Source organism: Dunckerocampus dactyliophorus, chromosome 4 (assembly GCF_027744805.1).
Source record: "Dunckerocampus dactyliophorus isolate RoL2022-P2 chromosome 4, RoL_Ddac_1.1, whole genome shotgun sequence".
In the NCBI taxonomy this organism is placed as follows: domain Eukaryota; kingdom Metazoa; phylum Chordata; class Actinopteri; order Syngnathiformes; family Syngnathidae; genus Dunckerocampus; species Dunckerocampus dactyliophorus.
Window position 1 is genome coordinate 36,286,418 of NC_072822.1, and position 18,610 is coordinate 36,305,027.

General features: G+C 44.3%; 2 protein-coding genes across 4 annotated transcripts; both read right to left on the minus strand.

Annotated features, from left to right (window-relative positions):
- Positions 1–1,956: 1,956 nt before the first annotated feature.
- On the minus strand, positions 1,957–18,560 carry LOC129179560 (gastrula zinc finger protein XlCGF57.1-like). 3 transcript variants are annotated; one of them, XR_008569998.1, is made up of 4 exons: positions 18,313–18,560; positions 15,698–17,433; positions 15,176–15,240; positions 1,957–2,394 (listed from the first exon to the last, which is right to left on the minus strand). XR_008569998.1 is itself a non-coding variant. In XM_054772955.1 (2 exons), exons 1-2 carry the CDS (start codon positions 18,545–18,547, stop codon positions 16,247–16,249), a joined length of 1,422 nt encoding a protein of 473 aa, XP_054628930.1. In that variant the 5' UTR covers positions 18,548–18,560; the 3' UTR covers positions 15,277–16,246. The 3 variants fall into 3 exon arrangements, 1 of the variants encoding a protein (XP_054628930.1); XR_008569997.1 differs by lacking the exon at positions 1,957–2,394 and adding an exon at positions 8,482–8,746; XM_054772955.1 differs by lacking the exons at positions 1,957–2,394; positions 15,176–15,240 and having other exon boundaries at positions 15,277–17,433.
- On the minus strand, positions 3,935–7,098 carry LOC129179567 (gastrula zinc finger protein XlCGF8.2DB-like). Its single transcript, XM_054772965.1, has 2 exons — positions 6,854–7,098; positions 3,935–5,751 (listed from the first exon to the last, which is right to left on the minus strand). The coding sequence occupies exons 1-2, from the start codon at positions 7,029–7,031 to the stop codon at positions 4,844–4,846; spliced, it is 1,086 nt and encodes a 361-aa protein (XP_054628940.1). The 5' UTR covers positions 7,032–7,098; the 3' UTR covers positions 3,935–4,843.
- Positions 18,561–18,610: the final 50 nt, after the last annotated feature.

An 18,610-nucleotide genomic window follows, 5' to 3' on the forward strand; every position in this document is an offset into this window, starting at 1 on the left:
TCGGGCACATGCTCCGAGCAGCCGGCGTGAAACTGCTGTTTATTTTTTTCCCTCCCATTTTTGAGTGCCTTAACGTGCATGAAAAGTCAGCAAAATTTGCAAGCACGTCCAGTCCGGCGAGAAATTTGATACTTCAGGGGTCTTGAACGCAAACTCCCAAAGTAGTGCCCACTTTCAATTTTTAAAAAATTTGCCCCCCGCCACCAGTTTTATGGATCGTCACGAAATTTGGTGGAGACGTCAATCATGACAGGTCGGACAAAAAAGTCTCAAGACCCCATATTCCCAAACAAACATGAGGTCGGCCATTTTGGTCTGCGGTGGCAATTCTGGGGCGAAAATCAGGGGTTGTATTTTGACGAACTCCTCCTGGGGACTTGGACCAAATGAGCCCAACTGAAAATCGACGGACACTAGGCAGATGGGCGATGTTAAACAGCGAAGCATTTCAAGCTGGTCCATAAGATGTGGGCGGGGCATGGCGGCAAATTTTGATGTTTTGATTCTTACGTCGCTTTGAACTTCAAAGTGTAAACGTTCATAACTCGGCTCCGCAAGGTCAGATCAGGGTTGTGCCTTCGCCAATGACCATCAAAGTGTCATCATTTGACTGCCAATGGTCACATGGGGTTGAAAATGATCCCCTGCCACCCGTTTGATAGATCTTCATGAAATTTGGTGGAGATGTCACTCATGAAATTACACACAAAAAAGCCTCCAGAACCCATGTTCGGAAACAAACAGGAAGTCGGCCTTTTTGCTTTGAAGCAGCCATTTTGTTTGAAAACCAGGGGTCCTACTTTGACGAACTCCTCCCAAGGGAATTTGAGCAAATGAGGCCAATTGCAAAACAATTTAACCAACGCCACAGAATGTGGGCGGAGCCTTGGAGACTCGCCAAGCAGCACGAAACTCCCAAGGGTCAGACTTCTACAATAATTGGCGTGTATGACGTAGATGACACCCTCAACAGACCCTTATGTCGCTTTCTCATTTAGTAACAGCGCCTCCTTGTGACGACAGGAAGTGACTCCAAAACACATGCCTGTACTCTGAGTTCATTTTTTGTATCATCAAATTCAGTAGGAAGTGTGACTGACAAACTGATGAGTTCTATTCATTCCATCATTTTGCTTAGCACTGGTATTAAACTCATAGGATGAGTGTTTGGACGTGAAAAAGGTCATAGTGCATACTTGTACATTTCCTGTCCCTCACTGTTGGTAGAAAGAAGCGCTGCAAAGATGTCACAATCAAAATCGTCTTTATTGCAAAGACTGCGGCCAACACATTTGACTTTTGGGAGACTCTTCTACCATGTGTACAGAACAACTAGTCCTTTTTCCCCGCAGAGTGTGTTCTTTGGTGTACAGTCAAAGATGCCTTTACGGTATAACGTTTGCCACAAACTGAACTGCTAAATTGTTTTCCTTCGGTATGCATTGTCATGTGTGACACCGTTGTTGAGTTTTGAGAGAATCCCTTCGCACACACTGAGCAATCCAAGTGTTTTTCTCCATTGTGTGTCCGCATGTGTGACGTCAAACTTGTCTTGTAAGCGTACCTTTCGCCACAAATTGAGCAAGTGAAACGTTTTTCTCTTGTGTGCTTCTCATGTGTCTATTTAAATTGCCCATCTGGGAAAAGGTATCGCCACAGGCCGAGCAGCTGAAGGGTTTTTCTCCTGTGTGCGTTCTCACGTGTAATTTCATGTGTGTCGTTTGAGTAAATCCTTTCCCACAGTACGAGCAACTAAACGGTTTATCCCCAGTGTGCGTTCTCATGTGTGATACCAAGTGTATTTTTGGAGTAAACCCTTTGCCACAATCTGTACAGCCAAATGGTTTCTCCCCTGTATGTGTTGCCACGTGTGATACCAAATTTATCTTTTGAGAGAATCTTTTCCCACAAACTGAACATCGAAATGGTTTTTCAGCACTGTGCATCCGCAAGTGTACTTCAATATTGAGCTTACAAGAAAAACTTTTAGCACAAACTGAGCAAGTATAAGGTCTTTTGCAGGTTTGCAAATGCTCTTTGTTGCTCTGAGCAGTCGTCTTTTTCCATTTTCTGTCGTCGCCTTCACAGTCTGTCGCCGTTCTTGGGTCTCTTGGGTGTCAACCCTGTCTTCATCCTCAGGAGAGTGTGAGGTTGTGTCGTCATTATCTGATAGCGGAGCTACGAGGTTGTCTGCTTGTGGTTTGTCTTCACGGTCTTCCGTCTTCACAGACACACCAGTCAGTGGCCCGAGAAGACACTCTCTCTCCTGAGTGGCCCAGAGTTCCTCATCTTCGTCTTTAACGTACGGGGCCTGGGGATCCTCCTGCTTCAAAGTGGAGCCCACCACCTGCAGCTGAGGGGGGTGTTCTGGTTGATGACTAATCAGCTGGTCGTCTGCAGGACGCAAGCAACACAAACACACTTTAAGATACACATTGATGTCACAATTAATTTCTATGATTATCTGCTCAAGGCTAGAGGCCTCTTGACTCCAAAACAAGTTTCTCCAATGGCGTTTCCATGGCAACGAGCTACGATTAGCCTAGAATGCACCTGTTAAAGTGTGTCAAGGCATGTGAGTCTGTCCTTCACAGTCTCTGTCCCTCACAGGAGGGGGATGAGACCTCCCCCCTTTGCGTATGTTGTCATTTTAGCATGAATAGTCAGACATTTCTCTGCAGTGATCCTGTAGCCTGAGAAATGTGATGTAAACAAAGAAAAGTAGGAGTGTAAATGGGACTATAGGGGTGTTATTTCATGTCTAGAGGGCTCTAATAATGTTAAAACAGGTATTTAGGAAGTCATAAACAGGTTTTCTAACTACAAAAATATTCAATTTATTAACATTGACTCATATAATACATTTAACGTGGTTTGGGTCTGCAACCTAAATGACCAGTAGGAACTCAAGAAAAACGTGCCCATGTACCCTTCAACCCAGGGGCCCCCAGTACCAGTCTGTGGTTCAGGCGCAATGTAAAAAAAAACACACACACACTTAAAAAATGTATTTGTAGATAACTACATGGGATTTGATGTGAATGAATATCAATTTTGGAAATATTGGCCATTAGTTCATTTAAAAAATATATAGTTAATATATACAGTATATTTGTTGTCCTTCAAAGTACCATCACACGTGCGTTAACGTTCTCTCGTATGATACTGCATTTTCCCGTTTTTCTTCCACATCATATTTGCTCCCAAGCGCTGATACTATGTGGGAATGCACAAAAGAAAGATTTGATGACCTTATTGTGTGCTAATGTGCATATTTGTTCTGCTCACGACCTCTAGTTAATTCATGCTAGCGCACTAGTCCGTTACAAAACAGCAAAAAAAAAAAACAAAAAAACTCCAGGCTCCTACTGGTGGATGGTGCGCCTGTACTGTACGTTCCCTTTTTGATGTTCTCCTGTATTTTTAAAAGCAAACGTTTAAAAATGGATTAACACGTAAAACACACCTTCAACGTGTTTTTGTTGTCGATGTCGCTCGTTCTCCTCTTTCGTTCGACAAAGTTCCTCCTCGTACGACGCGATCGTTCTTTCAAACAGCCCAAATATTTCATCAGCCGCCGCCATGAGTCGCTCCTTCACCAACTCCTTCAACATTTTCAACGTCTGTTTTCTTTTAAACTCTGTTCCACCTCGTCGTTGTTTGCGCCAGCGATACCAACTTCCGCATTCTTCTACTTCCGTGGTAGTACTGCGGCCGCCAAAGCGTCAGTGACGTCACCCTGCTGCCACCCCGTGGCGGCATTGACGACTTGCTGCAAACGGACCACAATCACAATTATCTTTAGAGCCAAAATGACAGCACGTGTGGGGTTACAAGGAGTAAAACACAATGTCGGAATAATATCTAATAAAAAGACAGCGAAGATCAGAGAATAATAGAATAAAAATGCCAACATTTAAATGTGAAATAAAGATAACAGGCAAAACATGTCTTTTTTTAATGCAGTTTCCAACCTTTACATATGACTTTTACATTTTTAGAGCATATGGTTATGTCCAGTAGTGTTTGTTTTCAGAGGTTTGCCTTCATAGTCCTTCATCCTCATTAACTTGGGATAAAAAAAAGCGTGTGTCCTGTCTCATTCCTCGGGTTGGGCATAGTTTGAATGTGAACGATTCCGGTTCCTAAGGATTCTCGATTCCGATGCTTTTAAGAGGCAGGGTCGTAAAAGTCTGCATAGTTCAAATGAGGGTGCTGACCAGAATTCTTTTTGGATGAGATATCTCAACTTTTCAATTAATTATCCAATGATCTAAACTTTTTTTTGATCTACTTTGCTATGACTTTCTTACAGGGGTATTTTCAACCAGTGTATAAATATCAAAGTAGTATTTTGTTTGCTGCCTCAATGTTGGTGTACATTTTTTTAATAACACAATTAAACAGGATATAGCGCAAAGCACTCTTATTTTGAAGGCCGGGAAGTGGTGTTATGTGTGTTGAGAAGTTTCCTTGACTGTTGCTAACAGAGATACTGTGGCAACAAATAAAACTTGCCTAGCCGTAGCTCCCGTCCTTTATTTACACCAAACTTCCAAGCCACCAGCGGGCATCCTGAAACCCTGGCTCACAATGGCATGAGACCGACGTCGTTTATTGTTGGACTTCTCCGATTCTGACCGCTTGGAGGAAGTCAGTCGGCTATTTCTTCCGGTGGGCGAAGTGAGCATCGAAACTAGGAATAGAAATAAAAACATTTGAACAATCCCAGGAGAATGGGAATGTTAATCCCCTCGATGCCCAACCCTACTCAGTGCAATCAAAGAAAAGTGGATTTAAACTTTTACATTTTCGCTGCGCTGAAGTCTCACAACATGTGTTCTCACGTGTGTGTCTGCATGTGAGTATTCAAAGCGCGCCTGTAAGAATAACTTTCGCCACAAATTGAGCAAACGAAAGGTTTTTCCCCCGTGTGGGTTCTCATGTGTGATAGCATGTTGACCTTTTGACAGAAACTTTTGCCGCAGACTGAACAGCTAAAAGGTTTCTCTCCCGTGTGAGTCAGCATGTGTTCGTTCAAATGGCTCTTAAGCGAGAAGCTTTTGTCGCACACTGAGCACCTAAAGGGTTTTTCTCCTGTGTGCGTTCTTTTGTGCGATACCATGTGCGCCTTTTGGGTAAACGTTTTGCCACAAAGTGAGCAGCTAAAAGGTTTTTCGGCCAAGTGAGTTTTGAGGTGCGTTATTATAATAGACTTTCGACAAAATTTTTTACCACATGTGGAACAGCTAAAAGGTTTTTCCCCTGTGTGTGTTCTCATGTGTCGCACCATGTGTTGCTTTCGAGAGAATCGTTTATCGCAAACTGAGCATCTGAAAGGTTTGTCCCCCGTGTGTGTCTGCGTGTGACGTGTCAAAGCGCTCTTATAAGAAAAACTTTTAGCGCAAACTGAGCAGGTAAAGCGTTCCTTGCCCGTCTCATGTTTAGAGCATTCAGAGTGTTCCAGGTCAGTGTGAGTCCTCATGTCGCTTTCACAGTCTGTATCGCTGTTCAAAGCTTCTCGGGTGTCTTCATCCTCGGGAGAGTGTGATGCTGTGTCGCCGCTATCTGACAGCGGCGCTAAGAGGTTGACTGCGGGCGGTTGGTCTTCGTCGTCTTCAGTCTTCACAGACACGACAGTCAGTGGCAACTTGATGAGATCCGCCTCCTGCGACCCGAGGAGACGCTCTCCCTCCTGAGTGGTCCTGAGTTCCTCCTCTTCCTCTTTAACGTGGGGGGGCTGCTGGACGTCTGCCAGATCAAAGCAACCCAAACACACTTTAGCTCTGGCAAATATTAGGTACTTCGTCAAACAGATTGACATGATTCATCAACCTTGCTTAAATATGTTATATATTGTTTGTAATTATGTTCTACATTGTTCGGTCTTAAAACTTCCTCTTTTGGAAAAGAAAAACTTACTGGGATACTAAGAACATCCAGCAGCAACACAATATTTTGGCATGACTACTATTTTGATGAAAAATATACTGAACCAAGTCGAGCATCTACCTCGAGAGGCGTTTGTTTGCTCTGCCTTAGCTGAGAGGTGTCACCCAGATGACGCCACTTCCGGAAATGAGAATGAGCTGCTAGCTACTTCGTCATCCGTGTCGCCATCAGAGGTAGCATGCGCAGTAACATGATTGGTTATGCATTTTGGTGTAATTGTATGTGGTGTAAAAGTATGTGAATTGATTATATAACAGTAATATGTACATTAATTCAAAGAAAAATCCTCAATAATCTGTTTTTATGAGATGTTTGGGGGCCCCGAAATGGCAATTTCCTGTGTTTGCCTCATGGTAAGTCCACCCCTGCCTGTTAAGAATAGTATCATGCACTACCTTGCAAAAGTATTCACCCCCACGTGAATGTTTCAGCCTTTTATTGCTTTGAATTTAGTCAGTGATTTAACGGGGCTAATATTTATGCACATAGTTATTTAAGGATATATATTTCTAATTATTTGACACCGATTTGTAAAACTCTGTATTCACTTTGACATGAAAGCGGTTTAATTTTTCCAAATTTTTGTTAAAAAAGCCAAATTACATTGACCATGATATCATTTATAAATGGAATAAAATGCTGAAACATCCGGGGGGTTGTTTTACAAGGGACTGTATCCTACTGGTACAGTCTGTATCCTACAAGGTACTGCTTCCTCAAAGTAGTACAATGTATGTTGAACCCAATCTAGTGCAAATACTGCATGTAAACTGGCCGCCATCTTGGATTATACATTTACGCTGCTGTGATTTCATAATTAAAACTTACAATACAAACGTACATTCCAGGTCGAACGTATTTTTAGTGGTTACGTAGCTGGTTAGCGAACATGTAAACATACCTTCAATGTGTAGCACCGTTTGAGTCCGGCCAACAGCTTCCAGTTGTTGTCGTAGTCGCTCTCTCTCCTCTCTTGTTCGAGAAAGTTCCTCCTCGTACGACGCTACCGTTCTTTCAAACAGCTCAAATATTTCATCGGCCGCCGCCATTAGTCGCTCCTTCACCAACTCTTTCAACATTTTTAAAAAATCGTTTTCACCCGATTCCGCCTCGCCGGATTAGCCGTCGCCGCTGCAGCGTTGGTAACTTCCGCCTTTTGCGTCTTCCATGGGAGGTTTTACGGCAGCGAGAGCGCCCGCGACGTCACACTGCTGCCATCTTGCGGCGATATTGAACACTGCTCGCGATGAACGAAAAGCAAAGACGTCCCAATCAAAATGGTCTTTATTACAAAGTTGACAGCAGATAAAAGTGACGTAATGGAGCACGTGTGGAAAACAGAGAATGAAGTAAACACATATCTATATCTGTATAAACACTATCAGTCAAGAAAGTATGTCCAAAGAAAGAGAGAGAAAATGATGCTGGAAAATCATTCTTTACAGAAGAAGATGAAATGTTGATACTAATAACAAATAAAAAAATCTGTCTTTAAACATCTTAAAATCATTAAATATCTGTCTTTTCTCAAGTGTGTCCCCCGCATGTATGCGTGCAAACTACGCTTATAAGAATAACTTTTAGAATAACTTAACCACAAATTGAGCAAGTGAAAGGTTTTTTTCCTGTGCGTGTTCTTACGTGCATCTCCATATTTACCTTTTGAGAGAATCGCTTACCGCAAATCGGACAACAGAAGGTTTTTTTTGCTCCAGTGTGAGTCCGTATGTGTTTATTCAAATTGCCCATGGTAGAAAAGCGTTCGCCGCAAACTGAACAACTAAACGGTTTTTCCACCCTCCCGCGTGCATTCTCATGTGCAACACCATATTCGTTTTCCGAGACACTCTAATGTCGCAAACTGGACACCGAAAGGATTTTTCTCCAGTGTGCGTCTGCACGAGTCGACTCATATTGCTCTTAGAAAAAAAGCTTTCGCCACACGCAGAACAAATAAAAGGTTTCTCTCCCATGTGCGTCCTCATGTGTGACAGCATCTTTACCTTTTGAGTGAATCTTTTATCGCAAATTGAGCGGCCAAAGGGTTTCCCATCGTGTGACCGACTTGCGCGTTCAGATTACTCTTAAGAGAAAAGCTTTTAGCGCAAACGGAGCAGGTCAACCATTTTGTATCCGTTTCCTTTTCAGAGCATCAAGATTGTTTGTTGTCAGTGTGAGGCCTCATATCACCTTCACAGTTTGTATCGCTGCTCAAAGGTCCTTGGGTGTCGTGTGATGCGTTGTCACTATCTGGAGTTAAGAGGTTGTCTGCTTGTGGTTTGTCTTCACAGAGACACCAGGCGAGAGAGTCAGGACCACCAAGGCATGACTTGGCGGTGTAAATGTCGACAGATATGGAGTGTTTGTACCGCACTGAGAGGCATCCAGTCTTACCATGAATGGAAAGGCTTTGTGTATATGGCGAGGAGGACACTGCTCCAAGAGACTGCATCACAACGAACGAAGCGCTAACAAACCATGCTGTGATAGAAACTTTTTTCCGCCTACCCAAAGCCGACTGGAAAAGACAGCTGGACCAGACGGACAACCATCCATGGAGTAAGTCACCATGATATTGATTGATACATGGAGCGCATAGCACATGATATCACAACACGAGCTGTGTACAAACAAAACGTGGAATGTGGGCTAATACTTTACACATCATTTGGTTGTCTATTCCTCGTTGGTCATACACTTGTTCTCCTTTCCCAGTCAGTACAGATTGGTGTCCTATTGCGTTGATTCGGAGTGAACCCGGTACCTCTCCGTAGTGGCGTGAGGCGCTGTGTCACTATGCCAGAAAAATAGTACTTTGTGTTAGCTGCTACAACAACAGTGTCGCTGGAGCTCGGCTTATATACTGTACAGGTCAAGTTATGTTCATAGAAGATTGTTGGTGTTTTTTGGAGGGTTTTTTTTTTTGTCGAAATAGGTGTGTCTCTTTACGCTTTTCTCTTCAGAACGCACAGAAAAGGGAAAAGGGATGTGTGGTCATGTTTGTTGCACAACGGCCTGCGAGACTCACGTCCTGCTGTTAAAAAAGTAATTTTTACTTTGGGTAAATTACAAATGAGCTAGTTTTTACTTTATTTGAGTGTCTTTTTAGACCAGTCATCTTACTTGTATTTACATAACTGTCTGAAAGTCTGTTTGTGTAACTTTGATGTCTGTTATAAGTAGAACATTTGTAGCCCTTTCTGTGATGTCCAAGCGTCCATGAACGCAGCAGCAACTTGTTCCTGGAAGGTACGTGATGCACTTGAATGCAACCTTCTTACAAAAGGAACTAGCTGAGCACTGGTAGCAGTTTGCTAGTATGAGCTTGCTTCCCATGTGGGGTATGAAGTGTCCATCCTTGGTGTGCGTTGTATGACTCAACAAGGTGAGTTTGATGATTCTTTCTGCATTAGGAGTGTTTGTTGTTGCATGATTGACGCTGTGTAGGAAGCTAAAATGAAAGCTAGTTTGTTGGATGTGGTGTGATTGGGGTACACTTCTGAGCCATGTGCTTGTTTGTTGTTTGCTAGCTGGCTCACCGACTAGCATGTTCGTCATCATCTCTTAGCATGACTTGATATGTGTACTGTGCATGCCTTTATTTGTGTCATGTGAGTGCTATTTGGCTGCTTTATTTGGCATTGTTGTAATTTCATGTGTTCCTATTGTTTAGACCACACACATACAAGCCTTTGGACACACACATACAAGCCTTTGGACACACAGCTACTTGGACAAATCCACTCCTTTTGGACAAACCCAATTTCAGTGGACTAACACACATTTCTAACAAGCACATCCACCTCTTTAATAAAGATGATTAAATGATTCTCTGACCGGAATCTTTCCATGGTGTCCCAACTCTTAAAGAACCACTAACCCTTTCCCACATTGGTCCTTCGAGCCGGACAGAGTCCCACTATTGAACACCATGGAGTCATCACATGTTGATTCACAGCAGCCCTCTGTCAGACCCAAGAGAGATCGTCGTCTTCCACAGCATTTGGCTCAATATGACGTCACTCTCCTTCCCTCTCAGCTGCCTGGCGCCCAAGCCTCCTCACTTCCTGTAGGACAATACGGTGAACCAAGGCCAACCAGAGCGAGGAGTGCATCGAGTTACCGGTCATCTGCTTCTTCACGTCGGTCCTCTCGACTTTCCTACAAGGCCCTTCTGTGATGCCTGTCTCTTCCCATCAGCCTTCCTGTCTACACATTGCCACTGAATCCCCATATACTGAACTTCTCAAGAATGTGGAACGTCTTTGGCAGATTGATACTCTCCCATATATCAGTGAGAAGACTGCATCTCGTTCCAAGCAAGACCAACATGCGCTCACCCTTTTACAGATGGACTCTGAACATGTGTCTGTTGACGGAATCCGGCGCTATGCTACTCCTCTGCTACGTCGCCAACCAGCCACTATGCTATATGCACCTCTAGATGCTGTAATGCCAAATTTACGCAGCATTGAACGCAGGTTGGCCAAAGACCCTCAGCGTGCAGATTCTTACTGCAAAGAAATGAACAAGCTTCTACAAACAGGATATGTTGAAGAGATTTCGCCCGAGGATGCAGCAAAGACCACTGAGTCATGGTATGTACCTCATCACATGGTGCACCACAATGGAAAGGACAGAGTAGTCTTCAACTGTTCTTTCACTTACAATGGCCAGTCTCTGAATGATCAACTCCTGCCTGGACCAACGTTGGGCCCTACCATGATTGGGGTCCTGCTGCGGTTCAGACGCCATGCTATAGCCATAAGCGGAGATATAAAGGCGATGTTCCACCAAATTCGCTTACTGCCCCGTGACAAACCACTCCTTCGATTTCTGTGGCGGAGCATGGAGACGACCTCTAGTCCACAGATCTTTGAGTGGCAAGTCTTACCCTTTGGTACAACCTGCAGCCCCTGTTGTGCAGTGTACGCCCTACAGCAGCATGTCAGGGAGCATGAGCCACCAGACTCTCTGCTCATGCAAGTGATTGAGCACTCGTTCTATGTGGACAATTGCCTCCATAGTCTGGAGAAGGCTGAAGATGCCAAGACTTTGATAGATAACCTGCGTGCACTTTTGAGCAAGGGAGGCTTTGATATCCGGCAGTGGGCAAGTAATCTGCCAGAAGTTGTTGCTCACCTCCCTGCTGAAGCACAGTCAGCTAGTAGTGAGCTGTGGTTAACCCAAGCCAGCGATAACATCAACGAACCCACTCTTGGGTTATGCTGGGATTGCTTGAATGATACACTCAGTTTCAAGCATTATGCTACTCCCTCTTCAGTTGCCACCCTCCGAAATGTCTACAGTGTTCTGGCCAAGCTCTACGATCCCTTAGGATTCATCCTGCCATTTACCACTAGATGTAAGGTGCTTATCCAAGACATGTGGAAGGCCAACATTGGCTGGGATGATCAGATCCAGTCCGTGGAAATACTTGACAAATGGCGGAGCTGGGTAGAGGAGATTCCTGCTCTACAACACATTAAATTGCCACGTTCCTATGCAGACTCTACCACTGACACTGCCACTTCAACCAGACACATTCACATCTTCTGCGATGCCTCAGAGCGTGCCTATGGGTCAGTAGTGTACATGCAGACGGTAGATGACAATCAGCACCTCCATGTGTCCTTTGTGTTTGCCAGATCCCGGGTGGCACCCAGAAAGCAGCTATCTATTCCACGCCTTGAACTCAGCGCCGCACTTACAGGCGCACAGCTTGCCAAATTGATTGGGATTGAGCTTGATATACCTCCCGAGCACATCACACTCTGGTCAGACTCCACGACTGTGCTACACTGGATTAAATCAGAATCCTGCCGTTTTAAAGTGTTTGTGGGGACCCGCATCACAGAAATCCAGAACTTGACAGACCCTGCTCAGTGGCGCTATGTCGATTCTTTGAACAATCCAGCAGACGATATCACACGGGGACTCACCCTGCAAGAGATAATCCAAGGACATCGCTGGAACAAAGGCCCACATTTTCTTTGCCTGCCCGAGACAGAGTGGCCAACTATACCTTCATTGGAACTGGAACCAGATGCCACAGAGCTGAGGAAATCTGCCTTTGTTGGAACCGTTTCCACTACTTCACTCATGCAGCTTCCTGACCCCAGGAAGTGCTCCACTTGGAAGCAGCTTCTTCAGGAGACAGCGAGCTCCCTTCACGGGGCGGCTGACGCCAGTATCACATCCTCACATTCAGCTGTTGACTTCCTGCAGGCGGAGAAGCTTATGCTGCAACGAGTCCAAGAAGAGTGTTTTCCTGAGGAGTTAAGAGCTCTAAGAGCCGGACATTCTCTGCCCTCAAATAGCCGCCTTGCATCACTTTCGCCAGAATATGAAGAAGTCACAGGGCTGCTCAGAGTTGGCGGAAGGTTGCGACATGCAGAAGGCATAGATCTGGATACGATTCACCCTATCATCTTGGACCCAAAGCATCACGTGACAAAGCTTGTAATTAAGGAGACTGATGAAACATTGCTACACCCTGGGCCGGAAAGAGTTCTCGCTGAAATCAGGCGCAGATTTTGGATTATACGAGGCAGAGAGGCAGTGCGGAAGCATCAGAATACATGTCTGGAGTGCCGACGATGGAAAGGCAAACCTGACTTTCCCAAGATGGCTGATTACCCACCTGCCCGACTACGAATACACAAACCACCTTTCTATTCAACCGGCGTTGATTGCTTTGGCCCCTTCCAAGTGAAAATTGCGCGCCGCAGGGAGAAAAGATGGGGAATTATCTACAAATGTATGACAACTCGTTCAGTGCACTTGGAATTACTGGAGAGCCTTGATACAGACGCCTTTCTGCTGTCCCTACGAAGATTCATTTCGCGACGAGGCAAACCCTTTGAACTTCTCATGGACAATGGGACTAACTTTGTTGGAGGGGAACGTGAATTACGTGAAGCATTCGCTTCAATGACAACTCACTTGAGAGAGCAACTAGCGGCGCACCAGATTTCATTTCGATTCAATCCTCCAAGCGCGCCGCACTTTGGGGGCACATGGGAGAGGGAAGTGAAATCCATTAAAACGGCCCTCAGAGTCGTTCTAAAAGACCAGACTGTTCCTGAACCCGTCCTATTGACGATGCTGGTGGAGGTTGAAGGCATAATGAATGCTAAACCCCTAGGTTACCTGTCTTCAGACGCCTCAGATCCAGACCCAGTCACGCCTAACCTCCTCCTCATGGGTCGTCACGATTCATCTCTACCTCAAGCCATCTATGACCCGAGTGATTTAGGAAGAAGACGCTGGAGGCACAGCCAAACCCTTGCAGATCGCTTTTGGTCATCTTTCATCCGGCATTACCTGCCAGGGCTGCAGGAGCGTAGCAAGTGGAGGAACGAGGGCAAGACACTCTTGGTTGGTCAAGTCGTCCTGATAATGGATCCTCAACTCCCCCGATGATCGTGGCCTGTGGGAAGGATTATTCAAACCCATCCCGGAGCCGATGGACGCATCCGCACGGCCAGTGTTCAAGTGGGAAATCGCACCTACTGTCGTCCAGTGGCTCGCCTCATTCTGCTCCCGCCTCTTGAAGAAATGGCTGATGACAACACCAGCACATAGACTTTCTCACTGCTTTCAACTACCTTACGGACAGTTGGGGGCGGCTGTGTCTGAAAGTCTGTTTCTGTAACTTTGATGTCTGTTATAAGTAGAACATTTGTAGCCTTTTCTGTGATGTCCAAGTGTCCATGAACGCAGCAGCAACTTGTTCCTGGAAGGTACGTGATGCACTTGAATGCAACCTTCTTACAAAAGGAACTAGCTGAGCACTGGTAGCAGTTTGCTAGTATGAGCTTGCTTCCCATGTGGGGTATGAAGTGTCCATCCTTGGTGTGCGTTGTATGACTCAACAAGGTGAGTTTGATGATTCTTTCTGCATTAGGAGTGTTTGTTGTTGCATGATTGACGCTGTGTAGGAAGCTAAAATGAAAGCTAGTTTGTTGGATGTGGTGTGATTGGGGTACACTTCTGAGCCATGTGCTTGTTTGTTGTTTGCTAGCTGGCTCACCGATTGTTTAGACCACACACATACAAGCCTTTGGACACACACATACAAGCCTTTGGACACACACATACAAGCCTTTGGACACACAGCTACTTGGACAAATCCACTCCTTTTGGACAAACCCAATTTCAATGGACTAACACACATTTCTAACAAGCACATCCACCTCTATAATAAAGATGATTAAATGATTCTCTGACCGGAATCTTTCCATGGTGTCCCAACTCTTAAAGAACCACTAACCCTTTCCCACAATAACAATTCATCTAAGTATTTTTGCTGGTGCACAATATTTCAGTAACCTTTCCATCTCGGGTTAAGCCGTGGTGGGCCCAAGCCTTCACATAATACCACATCACCATTATACAAACCATCAACAACATATAAAAACAACTGTAATTTTATGAGAATAGTCAAAATATTTTATGAAAAAAAAGTTGTATTATAATGAGAAGATGTCGTAATTTTATCAGGATAAACTTGTAATATTATGAGGAAAAATATTGACATTTCAGTTTCAATAGTTTAAAAAAAGTTGTTTTAAAGTCATAATATTATAAAGATGAAATAATACAAAGTTGTAATTTGGGGAAAATTAGGTTGCATAAAAGGTTATGTTATAGGAATGAAGTAAAAATATTCTGGGAATAAAGTCATATTACAAAAAGAACATTTTGAACAATTACAAAAAAAGTTGAAATATTTGAAACAGCAAAAATTGAAAAATCAGCAATAATTTCACAAGAATAAAACCAAATATTAAGAAAGAAAAAGAAAAACAAGGTTTTTTTCATCTACATGACAAATCTGATATGCATTTTTTCCTTGAAAAAGTAACAGTATGATAAAGGGAAAAAATGTCATTTTAGCAGCATAAAATTTAAATATTAAAGCAAAAAGACGATTACAATTTTTTTTTTGTTCAACAAAAATTAATAAAGTTGTATGTTTTGGAAAATTAGGCGGCAGGAAAAGTTGACGTGTTCCAAGAATAAAGTCATAATTAGGACAATTGGGGGTGAATCCCATGACCGCCACAGCAACAAACCCAGTTTACACTTTATCATCAAATATGTCATCTCTAAACAACAAACCACCACACTGCAACATCATCTGGAGCAGTCCAGCATCAATATTTATCTAACAACGTGACAGAAACATCAAAAATGACATAAAAAAAATGACACTCACCGCTCACTCATAAGCGCTGGTCTGGAAGAGTTCCAGCAGAAGTTGCGCACAAACGCTTTCCTGGGCTGATTTATATTAAAAAAATAATACATAAACTCACTTATTTGTTCATATAGCACACACACAACAACAAAAAACACAGTGTCTGTCTCCTTTCTTTGTGCCAGAACAGAATTTATATCGCTGGTTCATGTGATGAGGCGTTCAAGCGCACTGGTGATTTGAGTGCAAGGAAATAGGATTGCTGACTTGACTGTGTGGCTAGTAGGTGGCCCTGTGAGGCACATCTCAACTCTGATTGGTTATAGAAACAGGCAGATTGCGTTTACATGGTAACACATGGACGCTGAACTCTGATTGGACACAAAATAAAGACACGTTCACGTTGCTGCTAAATGATAATAGATTGAGAAAATACTCGAATTTATGTTGTAAATGCAGACCGGTGTTTCTGATTGCGTTTAGACTAGCAGAGAAGGCCTTGTTTGCACACCACTGAGCTTAGTGAATACGTAAACATACCTTCAATGTGCCATAGAGTCTTGTCAACGGCTTCCGGTTGTTGCCGATGTCTTGTCCGAGAAAGTTCCTCCTTGTACGTTGCTATCGCAGCGCCGATATTTCACCAGCTGCCGCCATTAGTCGCTCCTTCACCAAGTCTTTCAATTTTATTTAAAAAAATGCTTTCACCGGATTCCGCCTCGCTTTATTAACCGTCGTCGCTGCAGCGACGTTGCTAACTTCCGACTTTTGCGTTTTCTGATGGAGGTTTTACGGCAGCGAGAGCGTCACGCTGCTGCCATCTTGTGGCGGTATTGACCACTGCTCAAGATGAGACCCGAGGAAGAAAGAAAAGCTGCAAAGACGTCACAATTAAGTTTGTCATTACATGAGTAAAATGTAATTTACGTTTACATTATATACAGCCAAATAAGTTGTTTCACAGGAACCATTTGTCACATTTTACATCGTTCACACTCTTCTGATATCGCATGCACACAGTAGACTTCTCACATGACATTACACTTGTGTGATCTGACATCTTTCAGCATACACCTGACACGAAAACCTTTATTCACCATTGTGTGTCCGCATGTGTGCTGTCAAACTTTTCTTATAAGAATAACTTTTACCACAAACCGGGCAATCGAAGGCTTTTTCTCCCGTGTGTGCTGTTTCGTGTGCAATCAGAGACACCTTTTGACTAAAACTTTCGCCGCAAACTGAGCAGCTGAAAGGCTTTTCGCCCGTGTGGGTTCTCATGTGTGAGACCATGTTTGACTTTTGAGAGAATCTCTTGCAACAAACAGAACAAATAAAGGGTTTTTCTCCCGTGTGTGTCCTCATGTGTCGGGTAAAATTTCTCTTACAGGTAAACCTCTCGTTGCAAAGTGAGCAGCTAAAGGGTTTTTCTCCTGTGTGCGTTCTCAGGTGTGATTCCATATGTGCCTTTTGCTTAAATGTTTTAGCACAAAGAGAGCAAGTGAAGGGTTTTTCTCCCGTGTGCGACCGCATGTGCACATTTAAGCTGCTCTTTTTGGAAAAGCTGTCACGACAAAGTGAGCATTTGAAATGTTTTTGTCCTGTGTGTGTCCTCATGTGCAACACCAGGACGGACTGCTGAGAGAATCTTTCGCCACAAACTGAGCAACTGAAAGGTTTTTCTCCCTTGTGCGTCCGTATGTGTCGAATAAAATCACAGTAGTAAGCATAACTTTCCCCACAAACTGAGCAGGTCACGGCCTTTTTACCCGTCTTCTTTTTAGAGCGTTCAGAGTGTTTGCTGCCGGCGTGAATCCTCGTATCGCCTTCACAGTCTGCATCGCTGCTCAGCAGTTCTTGGGTGTGGTCCCTGTCTTCATCCTCAGCAGAGTGTGACGTCGTGTCGTCGCTATCTGACAGTGGAGCTAAGAGCTTGTCTGCTTGTGATCCCCCACAGTGGTCCCCATCAGCTTCTATTATGTGTTGTGGGGAGCTGCTGCCCGGAGGCTGCGCCCCTCTGCTCTCCTCACCTGGGCGAGGATGAAGCTGTGAGGACTCGGGTGGGTCTTCGTCATGGTCTTCGGCCTTCACTGAGACAACAGTCAGTGGCAACTCGGTGAGATCAGCCTCCTCCGACTTTCCTGTCTGAGTGATCCAGAGTTCCTCCTCTTCCTCTTTAACGTGGGGGGGCCGGGGATCCTGCTGCCTCACAGTGGAGCTCCCGCCCTGCGGCAGAGGGGGGCGTTCTTCTTGACGACCAATCAGCTGCCGGACATCTGCAGGACACAAAGAACACAAACACATGTTAAACATGATGTAGTACAGTGGACAGTGGACTGAAGTTGGCTTCTGATTCACCAGCTTCCGATTCGGCACTCAAGGGAAAATTAAGATGGAACTGACGTGATGAGCAATGTAAACGTTTGTTTCAGCCTAGGGGGGTTTTAAAGTGTATCAGGTCTAATGTGGGTCAGGGGCTGAAAACATAGAAAAATGCATCTTTGTTGCATTTTCACAAATAGAACAAAGGTTTCACAAATCCCAAACTGTGTTTTTATGAACCTTTGGGGTCTGTAGATTAATGCAGTCCAGATTTGAGAAGTCTAAGCGGTGTGGTTTTCAAAGTGGACCAGGTCTACTATGGACTAGAGATTGAAAACAGAGAAAATGTACATTTATTGCATTTTCACAAATAGAATAAAGGTTTCACAAAAACAATAGCGGGCGTCAGGCAAAGGCAAAGGCAATGTTTTGACTGAAATGTTTTCACATCGAGAAGTGTCACAAACAGACAAACAGTCAGTGGACAACAGTGGCACTGCATATTACGGTAATACCAACTTAAATCCGAGGCTGGCGAATCCAAAGCGAACTTCAGCGTCGTTTTCATTGTTGAGTAGGACCATCAAGATTAGTGGCATTTGATTTGCTTTGGCATTGTTATTTGGTTAAATGGATACCACCAACACAAAGCCGTACAAATATGTGCAACACAATTCGACACGTCAGGAGCGTACGTTCTTGGCCGCCATCTTGGATTCTATATTTACCGTACTCGTTCATGGCGTCTTCCCGCCTCCGCATATGAGCGACACAAAGTATTATTCGTAAATGTATTGGCAGTAAATGATTAAGTAGAAGGTTAGTAAACATACCTTCAATGTGGAGCACAGTTTGAGTCTTGCTCGCGGCTTCCAGTTGCTGTCGGTGTCGCTCGTTCTCTTCTCTCGTTCGGCAAAGCTCCTCCTCGTACGACGCCATCGTTCCTTCAAACAGCGCCAGTATTTCATCCGCTGCCGCCATGAGCCGCTCCTTCACCAACTTTCTCAACATCTTTTTCAAGGGTTTGTCGAGCGTTGCCTTTCGTTGCTGACTTCCGCCTTTCTCCATGTCCCCCCCCCCCCTTCTTCGCGTGAGGCTTTACTGCAGCGAAGGCACCAATGACGTCACGTT